This window comes from Condylura cristata, unplaced genomic scaffold (genome assembly GCF_000260355.1).
Source record: "Condylura cristata isolate star-nosed mole 26May11 unplaced genomic scaffold, ConCri1.0 scaffold00022, whole genome shotgun sequence".
NCBI classification, from domain to species: domain Eukaryota; kingdom Metazoa; phylum Chordata; class Mammalia; order Eulipotyphla; family Talpidae; genus Condylura; species Condylura cristata.
In genome coordinates, this window is record NW_004567123.1 from 33,894,652 (window position 1) to 33,916,131 (window position 21,480).

Sequence of the window (21,480 nt, forward strand, 5' to 3'; positions counted from 1 at the left end):
TGAGAGGATTCACCAGAGACAGAGTGGGGAACAGAACAGATGGATCGATGAAGTACACTGCTGAGGGAGCAGCGGGGAGACAGGAGAGGTCTGCTGTGCTCTGTGGGTCCCTCCCTGGCTGGGGATCGAACTCGTGCTGCAGTGGCTGCGATAGCTTCATAGTGTCTCTGGGGAGGGTCCACCCTGTCCTCCTCTTAAAGCAATTTTACACATATCATTTCTGCAGGTTTTGATAGTTCCCCCAAGCTCCTTTTATCTTTGTTAACAACTAATATTTTTTATTACAAAAGTTTATTTTACATCATTTTGTACATTTTTTTCCCATCTCAATTGTAATCCCCGCGGGTTTCCCATCACCAAGTCACCCATGTGCCATCACCATAATCCCGTGCAGTTCCCTCCCCCCACCCCGTTTTTGACCCCATTCCCCACTCCGCCCCCACAAAATGTCTCTGGTATATGGTTGTTCATTATTTTTGTTATTTTCCACCTGGTCCATTATACTCCTGCTATGAGTCCAACAACTAATTTTTATTAAGATGATTAACGTGTGCCTGAACATCCAGCTGAACTAGATCTTCGCCAGTCCTTCTGCAATTAACAATCAGACCTTGAAAAGACAAGGTAAAAAGTTGGAGTTTCATCTCTGTGGTGCTTGGTTGGGAGTCATTTTCAGCCAGAAGACGAATGGTACCTTTGCCCCAAATGCAAACGGGCCACGTGGACGAGAAGCTGAGTGCTGAGGTCTGTTCACTCGACCCACTTGGGGCCTTTCCAGAGTGTCAAAATCCAAGCATTGTGCAGCTTTCCCAGCCTGAGCCTGTTACCAGACTGCAGACCATCCTCTCGTGGTCAAGCAGTTCGAGAGACATTGGCTAGAAGTTGCATTCAGGATTTCGAAAGCTTCCCATTCGGTGATTCAACTTGTTTTGAAGCTTGGCCTGCAGATTTGGGGCCAAACACTCAGAAACAAATAGCTTTTCTGTCTTAAATGTGTGCGCCCGAGTGTGTGGGTTTTGCTCGGCCGTCCCAGCACCCAGCTGGCGCGCTCCCCTTTTCTGCTCTAAACCACTTGCCCTCATTGACTTTGAGTCTTGAAAACTAGCAGCTTCTCCAGTGAAAGTTCACTTTTCTCTGTACTCTGGCCCAGAAACCTGCTGAACAGCAAACCCAGAATTTTGTCACCCTTTCTTGCACGCCTCGGTCGTAGGTTTGGCGAGGCCAGATTTCAGGCTAGCCAACCTGACAGTTTCCCCGTTAGTTGAAACTGGTGGATGAAGACCCATTGAGCAAAGAGAACTTTGGGGTGAGTGCTGCCCTTTCCTGAGCACCGAAGGGCAAGTCCAAACCCTGGACACCGACAGTCTGGAGCCCAGGGCCGTCTTCCTGGTGACCGCTCTGGGAAGAATCCGGGGCCTTCTGAGGGGGTTCCCTTGACCCAGACCCAGCTCCTGCTGATGCCGGCTGGGCCGTGACAGGAGACCCAGAGGCTGATGTCTCGGGTATTAAGAACCTGGACATGATGATCACGTCTTTAGGATTCGAATGTTCTGTTTATAAACTAAGTGAGGACTGGGCAGAATGTCTTCTGGTCAGAAAAAAAGCAAACCTTGAAAACGCACGTGCACAAGAATGTCCAGTTGCTGCTGGCCGGCTCGGGCAGGCGACGAAAGTCAACTGTGGTTTCCAGAGGTCCCTGCAGCACCTCCGCCTCCCAACAATAACTGTCTTTCTGCTCACACCGCCATGTCTGGTCTCCGGAGAAGCACTGAGGCTGCTGTTAGGAAGCAGCCTTTCTCCCCTATCTGTCTGAACACTGTGGGGAAGGCCAGCGAAATCCCTTTTCAGAGGGAGAGACGTTTTAAGATCAGTGGCTTCCACAAACAGGCTGTGTTTCTGGGATAATGAGATTTTATTTGTCGTGGACTGTATGTGTGAAGGTTGGCTTCCTGGTCTTTTATTTTACTGAGATGGTACAACACAGCAGAGCATTCTGTGTGGGTCTGATAAGGTCCCTGGGATAATTGTTTGTCTTTCACTGGAAAGGGCAATCGAGAGACTTCCCGCCGTTTACGCTTCTCTTGAAAGTTGCCAGTTTGAGCAACGTGCCTGAAGACAGGGACTCAGTGCTTGGACAATGCGTGGGAAGCTCTTTCCCTGTAAGCCCGCAGTTCTCATTCTCGGGACAAAATGCAGGGTCTTGGCTCTGAATTTGCCATCTCCGGGAATGGAGGCTTGAGAGGATTTTGATTTGGTTTTGCTCTCTGGCAATTAAGACCTGTGTCATGGTTTGATGAATGGAGATACAGTTGAAGTGCATATTCCTGCGCTTAGACCTTCATGCGGGCGTCCTTATATTTTCCCTACTTTTGTGTGTGTCTCTCTCCTTCCTACCTTCTCTCCCTCCCTCCCCTGTACCACTCAGACCTATCGGCCTCCCTCTCCACCACATTTCTTTTGCAGCTCCTTTACATTTACAATTTCTGGTTCTTCCCAAGAAGCAGCCCTGAGCTGCTTCACATGTTGTCCCGGCAGCCACAGCTACGTTCCCACCCAAGAGCAGACCTCGCTGGCAGCTGGTCGGTGTTCTTAGACGGTGTGTGCACTGGTACTCCCCAGAGGGTGCTTACCCCAGAGGGCTTTTTGCTCGTTTCTCAGAATTGGGAGACGGGAAATGAAAGCTACTTCTCCAAGAACAAAAGAAAACTCTGCATGGGAAGGTGGAACTGAGTCGTAGTAGATCATTTTTCATTTTCAGAAGAAGAGAGGTTTCAGTAATAATTAAACTAAGTGGTTACAGTAAACAAGGGAGCACTCTGAAGCTTTCCTCTCTATACTGCACAGCGAGGCATCCATTAGGACAAAGGGGGTTGTGTATATTGAAATGGGAAGATGTCTTTGATTTGTTTTCAAGGGGAAAGTAACAAAATTGCGGAATATTACACATGGTATGCTCTTCATTGTGAAAAGGAAAATTATACATATTATACACAGATAAAAACACGGCATGATATGTGTCTCTTAGAAAATTATGCCTGGCTACCTGTACTTATAATCTCAAAGTCAAAATGACAAAGAGAAGTTCCATTTATTTTCTTGGAAAAGAAGTCAAAGTTAGTATGATTGACCCCTGCTCATTGGGAAACCAGGTGTCATCGATGAGTCCCTTCGCCACTTGATGTTTGGCCTCCCACCTAACGGCTGCCTCATGGCCCAACGTGGCTGCTGAAGCTCCAACATTGAGCCTGGCTCAGGCTAGCAAGAGGAGGCTGACGAAGGGGCAAAGTAATTTTTTTCCTGTAAAGCTCCCACAAAGCTGCTCTTTGCCTATGGTCTAATTAATCTGGTTTCACTGAAAAATCTAGAAAATACACTTGGGCGGCACATGGACCAGGATCTGTTACTTCTGAATGAGAACTGAGTGGGTGCGCCTGCTGGAATCGTTGCTAGCTAGTAGTAATGGAGACAAAGAGCAGATTTTCCATTTTCTCCTTTATTGCTTGTATATTGGTGGCTGTAGACAAGCATTTTTGACTTAAATAATGAACAAGAAATTTAAGAAATGCAAATTTTAAAGATGTAAAAATATTAGGAGAGACATGGTCACCTTTCAGTGCAAGATTAGCAGCCTAGAAATGTTGGCTTTCTGTCCCATGCGACCTGTTCTTAATGTGATCTCTGCCTCTTTGAGTGAGGCCACTCTCATCACCCAGCATTGTCATAGCATAAAATTGACCCATTCAGTGGTGGTGGGAAGTCCACGGGGATTGCAACTGAGATGAAAAAAAAAAAAACAAAATGAAGAATAATGTAATATATATATATATATATAATAAAATAAAAAAATTAAATAGATTAAAAAACAGATTGAGCTACAAAATATACACTAACTCAAAATATAGTGCAGGAAGAGAATATGAATTACAGTATTTTTACTATAATAAATTTATTGTAATTGTGTATTAATGCATGCATACAGGTGTATTTAGTCCATACTGAAATGTTACTTTTGTTATATATTGAGTTTAATAACATACATTATGCTTTAAAAAGTCCAAAAGTGTACACTCCAGTGGTTTTTAGTACATTCCTAGGGTTGTATATTCCTCACCACAACTCATCTGTAGAACATTTCCATCACTGCGTAACGAAATCTCAGACCTGTGAGCAGTCACTCCTGGCTTCCCTCTCCCCTCTATAACTAGCGACCACTAATCTTCCAGTTGTCATGGATTAGCTCCCTGCCCCCTATTTATTATAAGTGGGCTCATACAGTATATGGGTATTTGTATCTGATTTTTTTTTTTCACTTAGTACACTGTTTTCAAAATTCATCCATGCCATGTGTTGGTGCTTTATTCTTTTTCACAGCCACATAATATTCTGCGGTATAGGTTAAACCTCCATTTTGTTTCTCTGCTCATCAATGGAGGGGCATTTGTGTTATTTCTACTTCTACACTATTGTGAATAATGTTGTTATGAACATTTGTGTTCCAGTTTTTCTGTGGTCATATTTTGGCTTCTCCTTAGTACCTACTTTGTTTTTTCACTTAGCAGTGCTTCTTGGAGGAGATGAGTTCGCTTCAGTAGCTGCAGAATGACCTCCATCTTCTCAATAACTGTGTAGTCTTCCATCACGTTTTTTTTTTGGTACTTCACCAGTCCCCTCAGGATGGCTATTCTAGTTGTTTCCAAGCTTTTGCTATTACAAATGGTGCTTCAGTGAATGTTCTTGTGCAGCCTTTATTTCACACATCTAAGAGAATAAGTTAATCTAAATTTCTCCAAATGGAATTGTTGGGTCAAAGGATATGCATATTTTGGGGAAAGATCTTGCCAAATCACCCTCCTTGGAGGTTGTCTGAACTGCACTCCCATCTGTTAGAAAGACCCTGAGGAAACATTTCTGTCTGGACTTTGTATAAAGAATAGTTGTAAGTTTCCTCAGTAATTGGTTTGTTTTTATCTTATGGAGAATGTGACTCATAACTCATCAAGATTGTATTCTGTTACTTTCTTAAGCCAAATTTGTGGTTCACCATTAACATGCAAATGAAATTGCATTATGGGTTTTTATCTTATGGCCTCCATTTTTGCTCATCTCAAGGTATTAGAAAGCAGTCTCTGGACCTTTAACTTCACATTAGATGAGTCTGGAGTCGACTTTGGTTCCATTTGAAGGACCTCAGAAGACCGAAACCACGATAGAACCTGATGTACTAGCCAGGGAAGCTTTTAGATTTTGAGTGCATTGGAGTCAAGTCTATTGCAGATAGCACACATGAGGATACATTGATTTTAGCTTTGCTTTACTTCACAGGGAGCCAGGGTAAGTATGCCATTGCTGACCTTGTAGCACACAGCAGCTTCTCACACAGCTGCTGCTTTGGCCTTGAATGTAAAGAAGAGAAAAGTCCTTTGTCTCCATCTAGTAATATTGGAAGCAAAGCCTTGGAGGAGTTGGTTCCATTCGTTTCTAGATGAAAAGCACCCCTCTTCTTCAAATCCTTTGCAAAGGCAAAGACATCTCCAGTGAAACTTTGAAGAGACAAGTTTGCAAGAAAATATAAGGGAGGATTGTACATGAGTATCACTGGTTCTACAGACCAGCTTTTTGATTCTTTAAGCATTCATTTATTTCTTCACTCCACTTGGAAGCGAGTGTGTGCTGTGTCCACCAGGAGGCAGTGATTGAGAGGTACATAGCAGGCACTCCCCCATAGTACTTACAGTGCAGAGAGAGCATCCTCACCACCTGCTTACCCTTAAGTGTCGCTCATGTGCGAGGGAGGGAGGACAAGGGGCTTTGGGTATACAAAGTGGTATTTACCACTTTGCCCTTGAGTCCTACAATATCTCAAGTATTGCGCTAGAGCTGTGGATAAATCAAGAGGTCTAGACGCATATCCTTCACTCACAGAAGCTGCATTTGAGTAAGGTTACCTATCACGTATTAAAGGCTTATAATGTGAAAGACATAGCGGCCCTCTTGAGGGCCCAGTGAACACTATCAGCAGTGTCTCAGGTAGCACAGCGTGGTTAATGACTCACCCTGGCCACAGGGCATGTGCATTTTCAAACCAGCTCTTGTACCTAGTAGGTTGGCTCTTGGTGGTGGTGCACCTGCTTTCTGTTATCTGTATCTGGTCTGTGTGTATGTTGGCTTGGGGTGACAGGACAGATCTGAAGCCAGTTTGAAGGGCTGAAATGTGAGACTGTTCCACATGGAGATGTGACACCCAAATGCGAGGCACATGGTGGGGCGGTGCCATCCAGGAAAGGGGTGTGGGTGGGGGCTGTGGGGACTGCTCCCCCACACAGCCTTTGTGGCTCTCTTTCTGCTGCCCTCTCCTCTCCAGGCTACTGTTTGTTGTTTTTGAGATCTTAGCGATGACTTTTCTAGACATGTTCATTTTGGGCAAGATGCCAGCAGGTGCAGAACCGTGCTTGGAGTAGCATCTCCTCAGCCTCTGTTCAGCTCCTCGCTCTGTCCAGCACGGGGGCCCAGCACTGTGGCTGCCCCCCAGCCTGGGGAATTCGTTGAAGTGTTGAGTCTCTTGTCCTGGGTTGAGCTTGTCTCGGCTGTTCGGGTCCGTGTCTCCTGACTCTACGGTTTTCCATCTTTGGCTCAACAACTTTCCCTCAGCTGCTATTTGCTTCCAGCCTGGCAATTGTTTTGATTTTATTAAATTCTAAAACATTTCAGTTGACATTGCCTCATCTGGCTGACCTAACTCTGACCAAGGTGTCCTTTCAACTCTGGGTTGGACTTGGCTTTTGAGTTGAACCTCTGTGGGACTCTTTTGTCTTGGCCTCAAAGCTATTAATATTTGGGGCTGGGTGATGCTCTGCGGGGCATTTCTGGGTGTTTGCTCTACTTACTTGCTCGGCAGCAGCTCCCTCCTTGTGACAAGTACGTGCCTTTGGATGTTGTTACAGGACCCCTTGGGGGCCAATTTGGTGCTGAGAACTACAGATCTAACCGAGCAGTTGTAGGCCTGTCTGTGGCCCTCTGTCTCCCAGAGTAGATTGCTCTCTGGTGGCAGAAGCCAAAGGTCATTTCATAGCATTTTACCAATCTGGGTTTAAACCTTTTGTCCAACCTGTTATACTTAGGAATGGTAACGCTAAACCAGGCCATTAGGGAAATAATGGGCGAAGAATAAAATGATCACTAAACTTGTGTGAGTTCTTATGAAGGACTGGGCCTCAAAAAAGCAAACCTCTGTGACGTGTATGGTTCTCAGCACTTACTGGATGAAAACGCTGGAGGGTGAGTTGCTGGCTGCAAGTTAGCCTCATCATGTTTAGTTACCTTGACTTGATGCCAAGCTTCCTAGTTTTAGATCTGAGGCTGCACCTTTCTTAATATTAGTGATAGAAAGAACAATACTTTTAAGTTTTCATGCTTGGTTATAGTTTTGCTTATTACCTAAGAGAAATGTCAGATTGAAAAGATGAACAATATATGTCTGGGCTGATTTCGTATCATGGAGGAAATATGTCCCCAAACACTATTCACAGCAACAAAGTTTATGAGCAGCAATTGCGTTATGACTCCAATTTAATCCGCCTTTTACTTCTGACTCTTCTGCTCATGCCTCAGCTAAATGTCACCTTAATGTCACCCGGAAATTCCATCCTTGAAGAATTCAAATAAATTCAAAAAGAACAATACCAGTTTGACAGGGCCAACCTGTTACAGACAGTGGGTGGTCCTGAAGGTCAGTTTCGTTCACACATTGTGGGAGATCCCGGGAAGCTGAAAGAGGTGATTACTGAGGCCACTATGAGTTGCCTGTGATGCTAGCGTGACATGTGATGTGTGAGCACAGTTGGTCACATGCCAAAGCCTCTGGGCCTCAATTCTGTCCTCTGTAGAAAGGTCAGTTCCCGCAGCTGAGGTGACACTTAATGGAGGAAGTGCTTGTGATGGATTCTTAGCAAGTGCGCAATTGCATAGGGACAACACTCTTGAAGGTGGGGCGCAAGGGTGACGATGTGCTGTGTCATCAACAGTATATGGGCTGGCAGTGTTTAATCCCATTCGTCCTAAAATAAACCAACCAGGGCCCTCCCTCGTGGCGCAGCGGGTTAAAGCGCAGCACTAAGAAGCTAAAGCCACTTCAGCACGAGTTCAATCCTGCCCCGGAGGTGACCCACATGGCACAGAAGACCTCTCCTGGCCCACCCGCTGCTCCCCTCAGCAGTGTACCTCGTCATAGGCCTGTACTGCTCCCCACTCTCTCTCTGGTGAAGCCTCTCACCGCCCCTGCACCTCTGGCCTGTACCCCAGTTCTGTATGCAAAAATAAATATATCTAAAAAAAAAAAAAAAGAATAACCAGCCAAAGCCAAACAGACTTATCCACTACCAACCTTGTGGGTCCTGTCAAGTTCACATCGGCCAAGATCATTATTTGAAAATACGTCCCTTTCTCGTAAATGGTCCATGAGAACCTTGCTGTTTCCTCTGTGACAATCCCAGATTTCTGTTCTTAAATTCAGGGCTTACAGTTTCTTCAAATGTGACTATTATTCTTCACCCTTCTGCCCTTTTTCTGGCAACATCTGTTCCTTGTGCTGTGTTTTTTAAGAGTGCTTTCTCAACCGTGGCGTTCATTTCGCTTCCTTTCTGGGAGAGTGACATTCTAATTTTCTGTACCGGCCTCTTGCCGAATGTCTTTCATTCAGTGTAAGCCCGATTAACGTGCAGATGGAGGGGACCGAATCTTGCTGGAATGTTTCCTTTGGAAATCATGATAGTGACTCTGCTTCAGAATAAGCATTTGGAAGGAAAACTCCCTAATTTGGGATTTATTTTCTTTTGGCCTTGGTGGATCGAGGTCTCTCCACTTTGGGAGAGGTTTATATTTATTAATATATTTGCTTTTGTTGATGGGGAAGTATAGTCATCTTGATCTGGGATTGTAGAGCAAAACTCACTGATGTTGAACGCATCGATGTGACAACTGGCCGCGAGCCTTCCTCCTGCTTCAAAAACAGCATCTTGTGGAAGTGCTTGAATGAAAAAGATGGTATGCGACTGCTTCATAGAAAAAGAATAGTTCTTAATACAAATCAAATGTCTGTGTATCTTGGCCTTGAAAAGTACTTTGTTGCAGAAAGATTTTGAGGTTGGCTTGTCACCCTCGTCTTGCTCCAAAGCCATGGGCCCCTCCACCCCGCACCCCTTCTGCTCAACTTAAGTCAGACTTCTAGGGCTGCTGGTTGGTTGTGTCTGTTCCTCTGCCTTGTTTCTTTATAGTTCACGTCTGAGGAAGCCACCTGGGAACTGGCTGTCTCCTGCTGCAGTGTTTCACTCAGCATCGTGCTCTCTGGTCCCATCAGGTTGTTACATCTTTTCAAAAATATCTGAGTGGTACAGGGGTTAAAATCTCAGCTCTATCAAGCTTTTGCAGCTACTACAGCATGAGTTCGATCCCCGGCCCAGGGAGTGACCCACATGGCGTGGCAGACCTCTCCTGTCTCCCCGCTGCTCCCCTCAGCAGTGGACTTCATCAATCTGCCAGTTCTGCTCCCCGCTCTGTCTCTGGGGGGTCCTCTCACCGCCCCATCGCTGGTCTACTCTGTGTGCATAAATAAATAAAACTAAATCTTTTTTTTTTATTACAAAAGTTTATTTTTACATCATTTTGTACATTTTTTTTTCCATCTCAATTGTAATCCCTGCGGGTTTCCCATCACCAAGTCAACCATGTGCCATCACCATAATCCCGTGCATTTCCCTCCCCCCACCCCGTTTTTTTGATCCCATTCCCCACTCCACCCCCGCAGAATGTCTCTGGTATATGGTTGTTCATTATTTTTGTTATTTTCCACCTGGTCCATTATACTCCTGCTATGAGTGAAACCATCCGGTATTTTTCTTTCTCTTTCTGGCTCATCTCACTAAGCATGATCTTTTCCAGTTCCATCCAAGTTGCTGCAAAAGACATGTGTTTCTCTTTTTTGGTTGCTGAGTAATATTCCATTGTATATAAGTACCACATCTTTCTAATCCAGTCATCTACTTTTGGGCATTTGGGCTGCTCCCATGTTTTTCCAATTGTAAATAAAGCAGCAATAAACATGGGGGTACAAGTATCTTTTTCAATCAGTATTTTTGTGTCTTTTGGGTAGATACCTAGGAGTGGGATTGCTGGGTTGTAGGGAAGCTCCATGTTTAGCAGTTTGAGGACCCTCCAAACAGTTTTCCATAGTGGTTGTACTAGTTTGCATTCCCACCAGCAGTGCAGGAGAGTTCCTTTTTCACCACATCCTCACCAACATTTGTTGTTGCTAGTTTTTTGAAGATGTGCCATTCTCACTGGGGTGAGGTGGTATCTCATTGTGGTTTTAATTTGCATCTCCCTTATTACGAGTGATGTTGAACATTTTTTCATATGCCTGTTGGCCATCTGCATTTCCTCTTGGAGAAGTGTCTTTTTAGCTCTACTGCCCATTTTTTGATGGGGTTGTAAAACTAAATCTTTAAAAACAATAAATAAGTATGTGAGCAGTATGCCAGCATGTGGGTGGTCCTTTCATCTGTGGAAGGGCACTTAGGTTGTTTCTGTAACTTGGTTGTTGTGAATAGCGCTGCAAGCAGCACTGATATCCTCTGAATTAAACACTCGTCGGCTTTGTCCTCACAGAACAAGAGTTTCTTGTATGGGTCGAGAATAACCTGAACAGTTCATGGAAGATTTTGATTCACGAGAGCTGTTTAAAATAGCATATCACTTATTTGATGATTGCTGAATCACGTACTTACTACAAGATGCATATTTATAAGTGAAGAACACATAAGTGAAGGAAGCAGCAAAAGAAAGTGAACATAGGGAGGAGCCAGTTCTTGCAGGTTCTGGAAAGTCCTGGGAAGACTTTGGTTTTTATCCTCAAGGCAACTGGCAGCTACAGAAATGCTGTAAGTGGTAGAATGATGTAATCAGATTAGTGTTTTGAAGATCACTCTAGACAGACTGTGAAGTGGAATGAAAAGGGCCAAGAATGAAAGCGGGTGCTCTGAGACTCAGGAGATGGTGGTCTAGGTTAGGGTGGATTCTCCTGCAAAGAAACGTAGGTGTCCCAGGTGAGGTGAGAACGTCATAGTACTGGTGGATTGCTAGGGGTAGTTTTCAGAACCAGATAAAATTGTGACTCTATACAGACGTATAGTGAACATGTGCTACGGATGCTACTCAGCTCAGCCATTAATGAGGGGCCGAATCCCACAGATAGTCCCCAAACTACCCCACCCAGGACTATCTGTCTTTCATCGTGAACCGAAGGTTCCGAAGCAGGAAACAAGCTTTAGGATTTCCGTGAACCTCTTCTGAATGGGGCAGAATCTGTATCTTCGTGGACCAACATATCCTTTTGATCAGTGAGCCTCAGTGTAGAATTGTGGAATGGCTCCCAGAAACTCAAAAGCAGCCTGGGGTTTAAATGCACGTAGAAAATGCAGATTTGTCCTGAAGCACAGAGACCCCCTGAATTTCCAGTGTGCCTCTGTGTGTACTGTCACGTATAGGGGTGTTCAGTGTGTGTTTTGTCCGTGGGTGTTGTGTGTGTGTTTGTTTACAGGGAGTGGGTAATGAGGACCTATAGCTGGGGTACAGGCAGATTAGCAAGCAAGAATGACCCACTTTTACGCTGACTCATTAACTAATATCATTTTCTATGGTATAAATGTTGTCTTACAACATCATTGTTAATGACGGCAATTTCCAGCTTGCAGACATGCCATAATTAATGAATTGCACCCTGGAACTTTTAGAATGGTTCCAGTTTCTGTATGAAAGAGCCCTATTCCCGTGTTTGCATATTTCCTTAATTATTTCCCCAGGAGGACGATTCCTGGTGTTTCCAGGTGAAAGGACAGGCGTAATTCTGCCTCTAGAATGGTTGTGCTAATTTACTTCACCATCAACAAGGAATTGACTTGGTTCATGCATTGTCTGTGGGTGCTTTTGAGTATATTTAATCTTATTTACACAAATTTCATTTTATGATTAATTATCTTGTTTTTGTTGGTATTTTCCTCTGCAGTGAATTTACAATGAGCCTTGCTCCCACTGTACAACCTTCTCCAAATTAGCTTTTCTTTCCTTGCAAATGAAAGGTATAGATACATGATAGGCATCGGCTCATGCTGCTTGCTCATTGGGAAGATTTCCCCCCCATAAAATATATAATTTTGAACCAGCTTATTATTTTAGTGGTTGGAGTTGGTAGCATTATGATTCAACAATGTCAAAGAACTTTTGTAAACCCTCTTCATCTATCACTTTCTGAAATTTCATCATGAGGAAGTCATTCCTAGGACTAGACAAAATACAAACAAGTTGCTCCAGAGGTCATCTGGGTCAATGTCTTCTAGCGTGGAGAGAATTTTGCAAACAGTGACAGACAGGATGGAGGAGGCATCCTCTGCTGGGTTGACTCCTGCCTGCTGCTTCTCCTTGGTTAAAGTCTCCGCCTCCTGCTTGCAGGTGGCACCTCTAGCGCCATATTGTGGCTGCTGGAAGATTCTTGGACTGTCACATTTCATCAGCCTCAAGGTAACGAGGAGCCAACACGTGGGGAGGGCAGCTGGCTACTCTGGCTATGGATCATGGCCCAGGTGGAGAGCTGGCCAATTGGAGAAGTCACCGGTCAGCCCACGTAGCCAACTACCCAGACCAGCAGGGCGTCATTTAGCCTGGATGTCAGTCACCGTAGCCAAAGCTAAGAACCAGACGCTGAAGGTTACACAGACAAGGGGAGCTAGAAAAATCTGAGAAGTTGCATGAGCCACTTTCTTTGTTGCCAGGAGACTTAGCATGTTTGGGCCTCTGGACTTCTGTCAAGGATGCTGAGGGCTGTGTTGCTGAAGGAGAGAGGGTGGGCTCCTGAAAGTAAATGCCTCTTGCAGATAGCTTGGATACCTTGGAGCCCAGGACTGTGGGTGTGGAAATGCTCCACTAGAAACCACCACGGACGGGGAATACTTGGCAGCAGGGAATTTAAAATCACACATGCAAATGTCCCCTGAAATAGGCTATGAAGTAGCTGTCCAGCTGAAAGCACAGATGCTTACAACTTAGCGTCCCTTTCTGGGGGTATGATAAGGTGAGCTTCAGCTTCCTGCGGAGGCTTGCCCTCAGCAGAATTCTGTGTCTCCATAGGAGTCCAGCCTTTCTGGGGAGTTCTGGGGTCAGAGCTGGTTCTCCGGAGTCAGGCAAACCGAGGCTGGAAGACTGGCTTGTCCCGGAGGAATGCTCAGGAAGGAACCACTCTGGCTCCTGAGCAGAGTGGGGATGGACAGCACTGGCTTCAGAGAGGGGTGCGGGGGGCTCCCTGAGTTCATGTCCTGGAAGGGCCTGACATTCTGCAGGCACAGAGGACAAGCAGAGCCAACACCAGGGAGCATCTCTCACAGCAGACTTGCTGGGTTTCCACTCACGAGCTACCGCCCCTCTCTGCCCAGTGCCACTTGGGCCAGTGAGCAGTGTCTTAAGTAAAACAGGGTTTGTTAAAAGAAGTCAAAGGAAAGTGCCAACGAAAAATATTATAGACAACACATGTGTTAAAATCACCCTTTTAGCCATGTCAGTCCTGACCCAGCTGGTCTGCATCGTTTCTCTGCTCCTGGCTCTCCTCACTCATTTCTTGTCCTGAGATAATTTAGGATAAGTTTTTAATGCTCTGGCATTCGCTGGTGCCTCGAGTGTTCCCAGGACACAGACTGTGAGGTAGGTGGGCGTTTACTCCAGCTCAGCAGATTGGAGTTTCATCTTACGTGTCGCCCAAATCCAGTCAGCTTCCAGCAGTGCCACTGAGTTGCACATGCTGGGTGCTGGGAACACCCATCCCAGAGGCCCTGTCGTGTCCAGCACGTGGAGAGCTCTTGGAATCCTCAAGGGAAACACTGTGTTATCGAAACTCTCTATCAGTGGCCACGAATGGCTTTGCAAATGGCAAGCAAAACACCTGGGAAGGTGTAAAAGAGCAGAATGCACTGGCCTCCTCCCCAGGCTCCGGTGAAGGGGACCTTGGCTGATCTCTGGGCATCTGCTTCCATAACAAGGGGCGTGGGGGGGGTGATGGGCCAACTCTGGGATTCACATTGTATGACGTGGGTATCACACGTATCACTCTCGACTTTGGCCCTTCTGCTGGTTTTACTGTGCCTTTGTATGTCACGAACAGTCTCTTTGCAGAAACCAGATTTGGTTTTCCTTGTCTTGGGATAGACCTACATGTTTTAATCTGTTCGCTGCGATCCCCAGCTTAATCTGTTCGCTGCGATCCCCAGCCAGTCGCTATAAGCCTTGTGGGGAGTGAATTTGCATGTTGGTATTTTTGCAGATACTTGGTTATAATGTCACATTGTTGCCCTTATTACTTCCTCCAACCAAATAAAGACAAAACCAGAGACATAACTGTCTCTCCTAGACTTACTACCAATGGATCGGCGTAAGAGATGGAAATCATCAGATGTGCTGAAATTGAAGAATCTTTCTTTAGCTGGCATTCAGTATCCCCTGACCATCAGCCAGAAAAACACTGGTTTGATTGTGAAAATGAACTGGAGATGCTATCATTCAAGACCAGGTCTCGAAGGTGAAGCATAATTAGAAAATTCATTTTCTGATTTACTTCCTTAATGAAAATAATTTTTTCCCCACCGTGCACAGATTTCTTGTGTCTCTGTAGCTTGCTCAATTTCTGCCGTCATTTCAGGGGAATGAACAGAAGAAAGGGGCTTGCCAGGAATAGCATGCCAGTAAGAAGCCTGTTTCCAAAGCCCTTTTCTTTGAACAATCACAGTGACAATCACGCTCGCTGTAATTACAGTCCCGGGTAGCGGTCAAGCTTTAAGGAAGTCTGTTGTCTCATCTGTTATTCAGACATAAGTGAGATGTCGAGAAGACTTTTACTTGCCAGCCATATTGTTGAGAATGTTAATTTTCATGGTTGATTCTTCAACCTGAAAGCATTTTGTGTCCGAGCTTTTACCGCTGGCTCTGCCCGTCAGACACTTCTCCCTTTCGCAGTGGAGGGGTCTGGGTTCTGCTGACATAGATGCAGGGCTGGGCGGGCTGGATGTGGCTGTCATTCTAAGATGCTGATCAGTATCTCTACATTTTCCCATTGAAAACTGGAACATTTTGGGCCCTCCCTGGCGGTGCAGCGATCAAAGCAACACATTATGAAGCTCACCAAAGCCACTGCAGCATAAATTCGATCCCCTGCCAGGGAGCTGACCCACATGGCGTGGCAGACCGCTCCTGACCCGCCCGCTGCTCCCCTCAGCAGTGTATTTCAGTAGATCTGCCTGTTCTGTTTCCCACCCTGTCTCTGGTGAATCCTTTCACCCACCATACCTCTGGCCTGTACCCCAGCTCTATAAGCATAAATAAATAAATAAATAAAAATTGGAACATTTATTCTGAGGTAATTGTAAGAAATGTCACACTGAGGCCATGTGCCCTTTGTCCATTTCCCCAATGGCAACATGACCGTGTGATGTCGTAAGACATTGGATCAGTACACGAGGACCCAGTACGGCCCCTCCCCTCCATAGCACCGTCCTCCCTTCCACTCTGCCTCACCCCTGAAAACCACAGACCTGGCTTCCGATTCTATCGTTTTGCCATTTCATGGATGCTATCACTGCAGCCATAGAGTATGTTACTTTGGGGGTTGGCTTTATCCTCATTTCGCATAATCTCTGGAGATTAATCAAAACATCGCAGTATCAATCGTTCCTTTGTTTTTACTGCTAACTGCTATTGTCTGTTCTGTGGTGGGATGTATCGTGATCTGTTTAGCTGTTCACCCAGGAATCACCGCAGAAAGTATGAGGCTCTTTCCAGTTAGTGCTGACACAAACAAAGCTGCAGAGAGCACTGATGGCTTTTGTGAGCCATTTGATTTATATTCTTATTGACAACGCATTAATCATTCTGTGTACACTGGTCAGAGCTTGTTGGTATTGTTGTTATTATTGTCTTAGTCAATATGATAAGTCTCCAGCCAATTGTAGGATTGGCTACATTGGGGGCTTTTATTTTTCCTCGGTGGATTCCTGTTCTGTTAAGATTCTTCATATCTGTTGTTAATTGGCCTGAAGAGAGGATCTTTGCTATCCATGAGTATGATCATATGTTGAAGTACTTATTAACTTTTAGGCTAAAATATTTTATATTGCAAAGCATGTGTTGTATGCTTTGCATTTTTCTATCTTTGGTGTTATCACTGATAGCGTCTGTTCGTGTCTAGCTTAATGTGTTTTGATTGCTCCTATCAGCGAAGCCTGGGTGGTGGGGATCAGAACCCCACTCGGGCTAGCTCAGTGAAAAGCTACAGAGATGGCGGTGGTGAGTTTCTCGGAATACAGGTGACTCCAAGGTGAACCAGAGAAAGGGCTAGATCAGGGAGTCAGGAGTTGAGAGGTGACCAAGAACTAAAAATACCTCTTTTAAGGGGTCTCCCTGGTGGCCTAGGGATTAAATCTCAGCACTATCACCCCTGAGGACTGAGTTCTCACCTCCATACCTCTGGCCTACTTCCCAGATCTTCTGTATAAAAACAAAACAAATCTCATCTACCTAAAGTAGACACCAATTGTCTATACGTCTACACCTGTGTCTACCATTTAACTATTGTGCACATGATTCCATGGGGTCACTGACCACAGTTCAGGGCTGGCAATAATCTTGGAATCCTTGGACTGAATTTTCTAAGGGAGAATCTAGTGGGCATTGATCAGCCAATTATTAGCTAGTCTAGTATCTGGTCCAGCTCTGCTGCTTCTTTTTTTTTTCAAAGATTTATTTATTTATGCATGCAAGAGCTGGGGTACTGGCCAGAGGTGCAGGGGAGATGAGAGGATCTACCAGAGACAGAGTGGGGAGCAGAACAGGCAGATCTACTGAAATCCCCTGCTGAGGGGAGCAGCAGGGAGACAGGAGAGGTCTGCGGCGCCATGTGGGTCACCTCCCTGGCCAGGGAGCAAACTCATGCTTCAGTGGCTGAGGATAACTTGAGAATGTTCAGACTTAACCCTTGCGCCACCAGGGAGGGCCTGTGCAGTTCCTGACCATCAGTTATGCAGTATGGGATGGGGGCTGTCTCTTTCCATGACCACACCATGTGGTCACCTCCGGGGCAGGCGGGAATCGAACTCATGCGGAAGCGGCTTTAGCTTCTCAGTGCAGTGCTTTAACCCGCTGCGCCACCAGGGAGGGCCTGATCTGGAATTTTTATCTCTAGCATGTGTTCTGTTAGCAAAACTTGAAATTTGCCTACAAATACTCATTTTCTTTAGAATTCAGTCATTGACTAAATGACATAACATTCTTATTGTGGAACCAAGCTGGGGTTTTAAAATTTTATTTCCCCAAAGCATCATCACATGTGTGACTTATGAATATTTTACAGGTGAGAACATCAAGGAGAAAATGTGTAAATGCAAGTGTGAGTGATATCTGAGCTTGTGGTGCTGCTGAGCTCAGTCTTTGTCCTTCTTTCCAGATTTATCAACGATGCTGGTTAGTATTCAAGAAGGCTTCAAGCAAGGGTCCAAAAAGACTGGAGAAATTTTCCGATGAACGTGCTGCGTATTTTAGGTGTTATCATAAGGTAAGACTCCATTGCTGTAGCTCAGGGGTAAATAATACTTTTTCCCAGAACAAAATATCTCTACTCTCTACTTCCTAAATGCTTAAAGTAACTGATTTAATAGATGTAGTTCCTATTATTGGTTGTGGCTCCAAGCCCTAGCGTCAAGAGCGTGCCTACACCGCCAACGAAGGCCCTCGGAGTAAAAGTTGGATCTCAGTGGGCCTAACGCTCGGCCGGTGAAGCAGGGCCCAGTGCAACACAGCCCCTCGTCTGGCGCTTAGCATGTGGGGGAACACGAACACACAAGGGGCAGAAGCTGGCATAAAGGTGATTGGAAAGGAGGAGGAAGTTCCACACATTCATCGATTTCATTACCTTTGATGACTCAATTTAATCCCGACTAGCAGCCCTCTAAGTAGTAGTGAGATTTCCTCACCAAAAATAGCAGCTGTGTGTGAAGATGCCTGTCGCAGGAATAGGCAGTGACTGGAAGTGTGGGTGAGCTCACTGGGGACATCTGCGTCAGGCAAGCCTGCCCTGCTGCCCGTGGGCGCTCCGCAGTCCTCATTAACTGGGTGGCTGTGCGTTTCATTTCTTTGTGAAAATGCGTCAGAGCACAGGACCGACCGGCCCTCAAGCCTCCAAGGCCCCGACTGCTGCCTTCTCTGGACAGTACCTTTCCTGCTTACAAGCGATGGCGCCTATTTCCATGATAGCACATCCTCCTGGCTTATTCTCCCTCAGGACAATTCCTGCCCTCACCTGGGCTGGGCCTACTGGTCCCTGCCATGTCTGTGGGAAACCAGTCGCCCCTCGCTCAGAGTTTGGCTGGGTGAGGGAAAGAGCGTGGCCTTTCGTTTGTGCGTTCCCCAAGAGCGGTGACGTTGGCTTTATGCCGTGCTAACAGTCTGGTTTATGGGGTGATGGGAAGCCCCGGGCCCAGCAGTCTTCTTAGCTTCGAGACACTAACTGTGCCGCGTTTTAGACACGCGTCTGACTACAGAAGGGGCGCGGAAGTCTGAGGCAAGACTGGGAGAAGAGCGGGAACGGGCCCGGGCCCAACCCTCCCCGTTTTCCCCCCAACCGCCTGGAAAAACAAAAGGCCCCCAAAAACCCCCCCTGAAAGGAAAAAAAAGGGCCCTGAAGAAAAAAACAACGGAACTCAAAACACCGCCCGCCGCCCTGGGAACTCCCGGGGAAAGCCGTGGGGGGGGGGGCGTGGTGGGAAAGCACGTTCTCTCTCATCTGTGGGAGTCATCAGGTGCGCTGTTAAGTCTTAGAGCCCAGGAGTTACCTACAGTAAGCCTCGGAGCCAGGATGAGCTCCGTATTGATCTCTTGGGGGCATATACAAAGCCTTGGTACCTCTGAGCAATGCATTTTTTTTTTATCTAAATGCTGCGCAATTTATGAATCTTGATAATAAAAGATTGGGCTCCTAAGAGGTGCACCGTGGCCAGATTTCAGAATTTCTTCGAATATCAATACAGGAATTTCCCAAAGAGAGGAAGACTGGCTTGTTGTGCCTCCCGGCAGCCCGAGGGGTGAATCCTCTTACCACCCCCACACTGGCTCGGACCCCAGTTCTTGTATTCATCAATAAATAAATAAAATCTTTTTTTAAAAAAAGAATTTGAGTGTAGGATTTGAAACTAGGTAACCTCCTCTCTGCGGCTAAGGTCTTCTCACGCAAAAAGTTGGAAAATAAATATATGAAGAATGCGCTCACAAAACAATTCATTTTTTTCCTGCCTCTCCTGTGAGGCGCCCCCAGCACCCGAGCTGTTGGCAATGGCTGTGAGTGTGATTAGCTGTAATTGCAGCAGTATTAAGACTCCAGTGACTTTAGATATTTCTGACCTTCTTGTTAAACACGAGCTCACCATTTTCATTCAGGAATTCCAAGTTGGGGGACCAGGTGGAGTGGAGCATTTCATGCGCTTCACGCTTGCAAGATGTGAACAACTGAGATGAAATCTCAGGGGCTGGGAGAGGCTGCTCCTTCTGGGACCGAGATGAATGGTGTGGCGTGTGCTTGACCCATGGGTCAAGGGAACCTCATCGTGGGGGTTCTTTTGTTCTGAGAAATCCGGCGTCGTCCACAGACCCCCTATCCAGGCAGCAGGCACTATAAGGGTTCCCGCCTCTTCTTTCCTTTTTCTTAAGAACTGTGATGACTACAGTTCTGGTTGGTTCGCTCACAGCCTTGCAAGAGGCAGGTCTGCGGGCTCTACTTATTCCCTTCTGACTTCTCCAGCTTGTCAGCTCTTTACCTCCAGGTTCCACGTGTGTGGCAGGAATGTGTGTGACTGTCCGCACGTTCTCGTGTACCCACTTTTTCAAGAGACACCAGAAATACGTTTCAGTGAAACTTCTAATACCGAAGTAAATTTTTTAATACAACATGGATGAAGTCAGACATTTCTCTGGGTGAATTCACCTGCAGCCTCCCACAGCCTCATTTCTTGAATCTCTGAGTTTCCTCTTGAATAAAAAGCAGAAAGCAAAAGTGATAATTTGCCGGGAGCCCACATGTGACACTCTGTTTGGGAGGTCCGCTGTGTTATTATAGACAACTTACAAACGAAACTCTCATAATACTCCGTCTGTGATGAACTTAGAGTCTCATTTTCTTTCACTTATTTATATTAGCATATGTATATGCGTGCTTTGTGATGAAAAATGTCACAGACACTTCCGCTCCAATAAGATTTTCATCAGAGCCACAAACATTCTTCAGAAATATTATTTTAATCAAAAACACCATTAAAACTGTCAAAGATGGATTTGTTCACTACACCTCCTCCACAAGAGTAGTCTCATTTTAATTGGAGAGCTGAAGGCTTTTTATGTCAGAAGTGCAGGTTTCAGGGACACACAAAGACCGGCGCAGGCAGGCAGACGCCATATAGCATCCAGTGTGGCTACCGTGAACTCCAGATCGGAGGTGGGAAGCCAGGGACATTGGATCGGGAATGGCCTGTTAGCCATGAGTCCCAGAGGCTTCACCTCTGGACGCCTTTTCCCGAGACTTTCCATCGCCCTCACAGTCACACCGGAAGGGGTTTCCCTTCCGTCCCCTCAGGCCCGGAGACGCCACCTGACTCTCCCTGGACTGTTGTGCCACTCAGCCCTTCCCGCGGGCCTTCCTCCCTCTGTTTCACCTCAGACTTCTGCACTTGCTGTTCCTCAGCCTAGACGGATTTTTCCCCACAATGTCCTCATGTCTATTAGCTATTACCACGATGTCACTGCCTCACAAAGGACTTGTGTGAACACCCCACAGTGCCTGTCACCTTTTTTTTTTAGGATATTAAATTCGTTATACTTAGCACTATTGAAATTATGTCAGTCATTTATTTGTACCTTTTTTAAAAAAAAAAATCTGCTAGTTAGCAGTAAGTTCTGAGAGACCCAGGAACTGCATTGCATGTTGAACTCTGATCTCAGCATCTTCAACAATTCAGGATGATTGAAGCATCCGTCAAGCGCTGGTTGAATTTCTGAAGATTTTTAAAAGCAATGTAAGCAAGCACTTGAGTGTTTTAGTAACCCGTCTACACCCTTAGTCATGGTTTGCTCTAAATGAGGCGAAAGAGAAAGGGTGGGTCTCCTCAAGCTCGTGATAAATTGCTCACCTGGATGGTGGCATCTGAGAGGAATCTCAGAACGCTGCTGGCAGTGAGTTCCTGGTCAAGGGGGTTATGTTGGAAGGGGGTGGCGATTCACTTCATGTAATGTTTTCTTTTTTTTTAAATTTATTTATTTATTTGTACAGAACTGGGGTACAGGCCAGAGAGCCAGAGATGCGGAGTGTGGGAGGATTCACCAGAGACAGAGTGGGGAACAGAACAGGCAGATCGA

At 45.9% G+C, this 21,480-nt stretch overlaps 1 protein-coding gene across 4 annotated transcripts in view; it reads left to right on the forward strand.

The window, feature by feature from the left end:
• The window catches only part of DOK5 (docking protein 5), a 95,917-nt gene that overhangs the window by 34,132 nt on the left and 40,305 nt on the right, over positions 1 to 21,480 (forward strand). For 3 of the 4 annotated variants that reach the window (XM_004686900.2, XM_012728453.1, XM_012728452.1), the window contains exon 2: positions 17,528 to 17,635. The exons of the other annotated variant lie outside the window; for it this stretch is intronic. In XM_004686900.2, the coding sequence (XP_004686957.1) occupies positions 17,528 to 17,635 (108 nt within the window). The remainder of the gene's footprint in view (positions 1 to 17,527; positions 17,636 to 21,480) is intronic. 4 annotated transcript variants of the gene reach the window in all.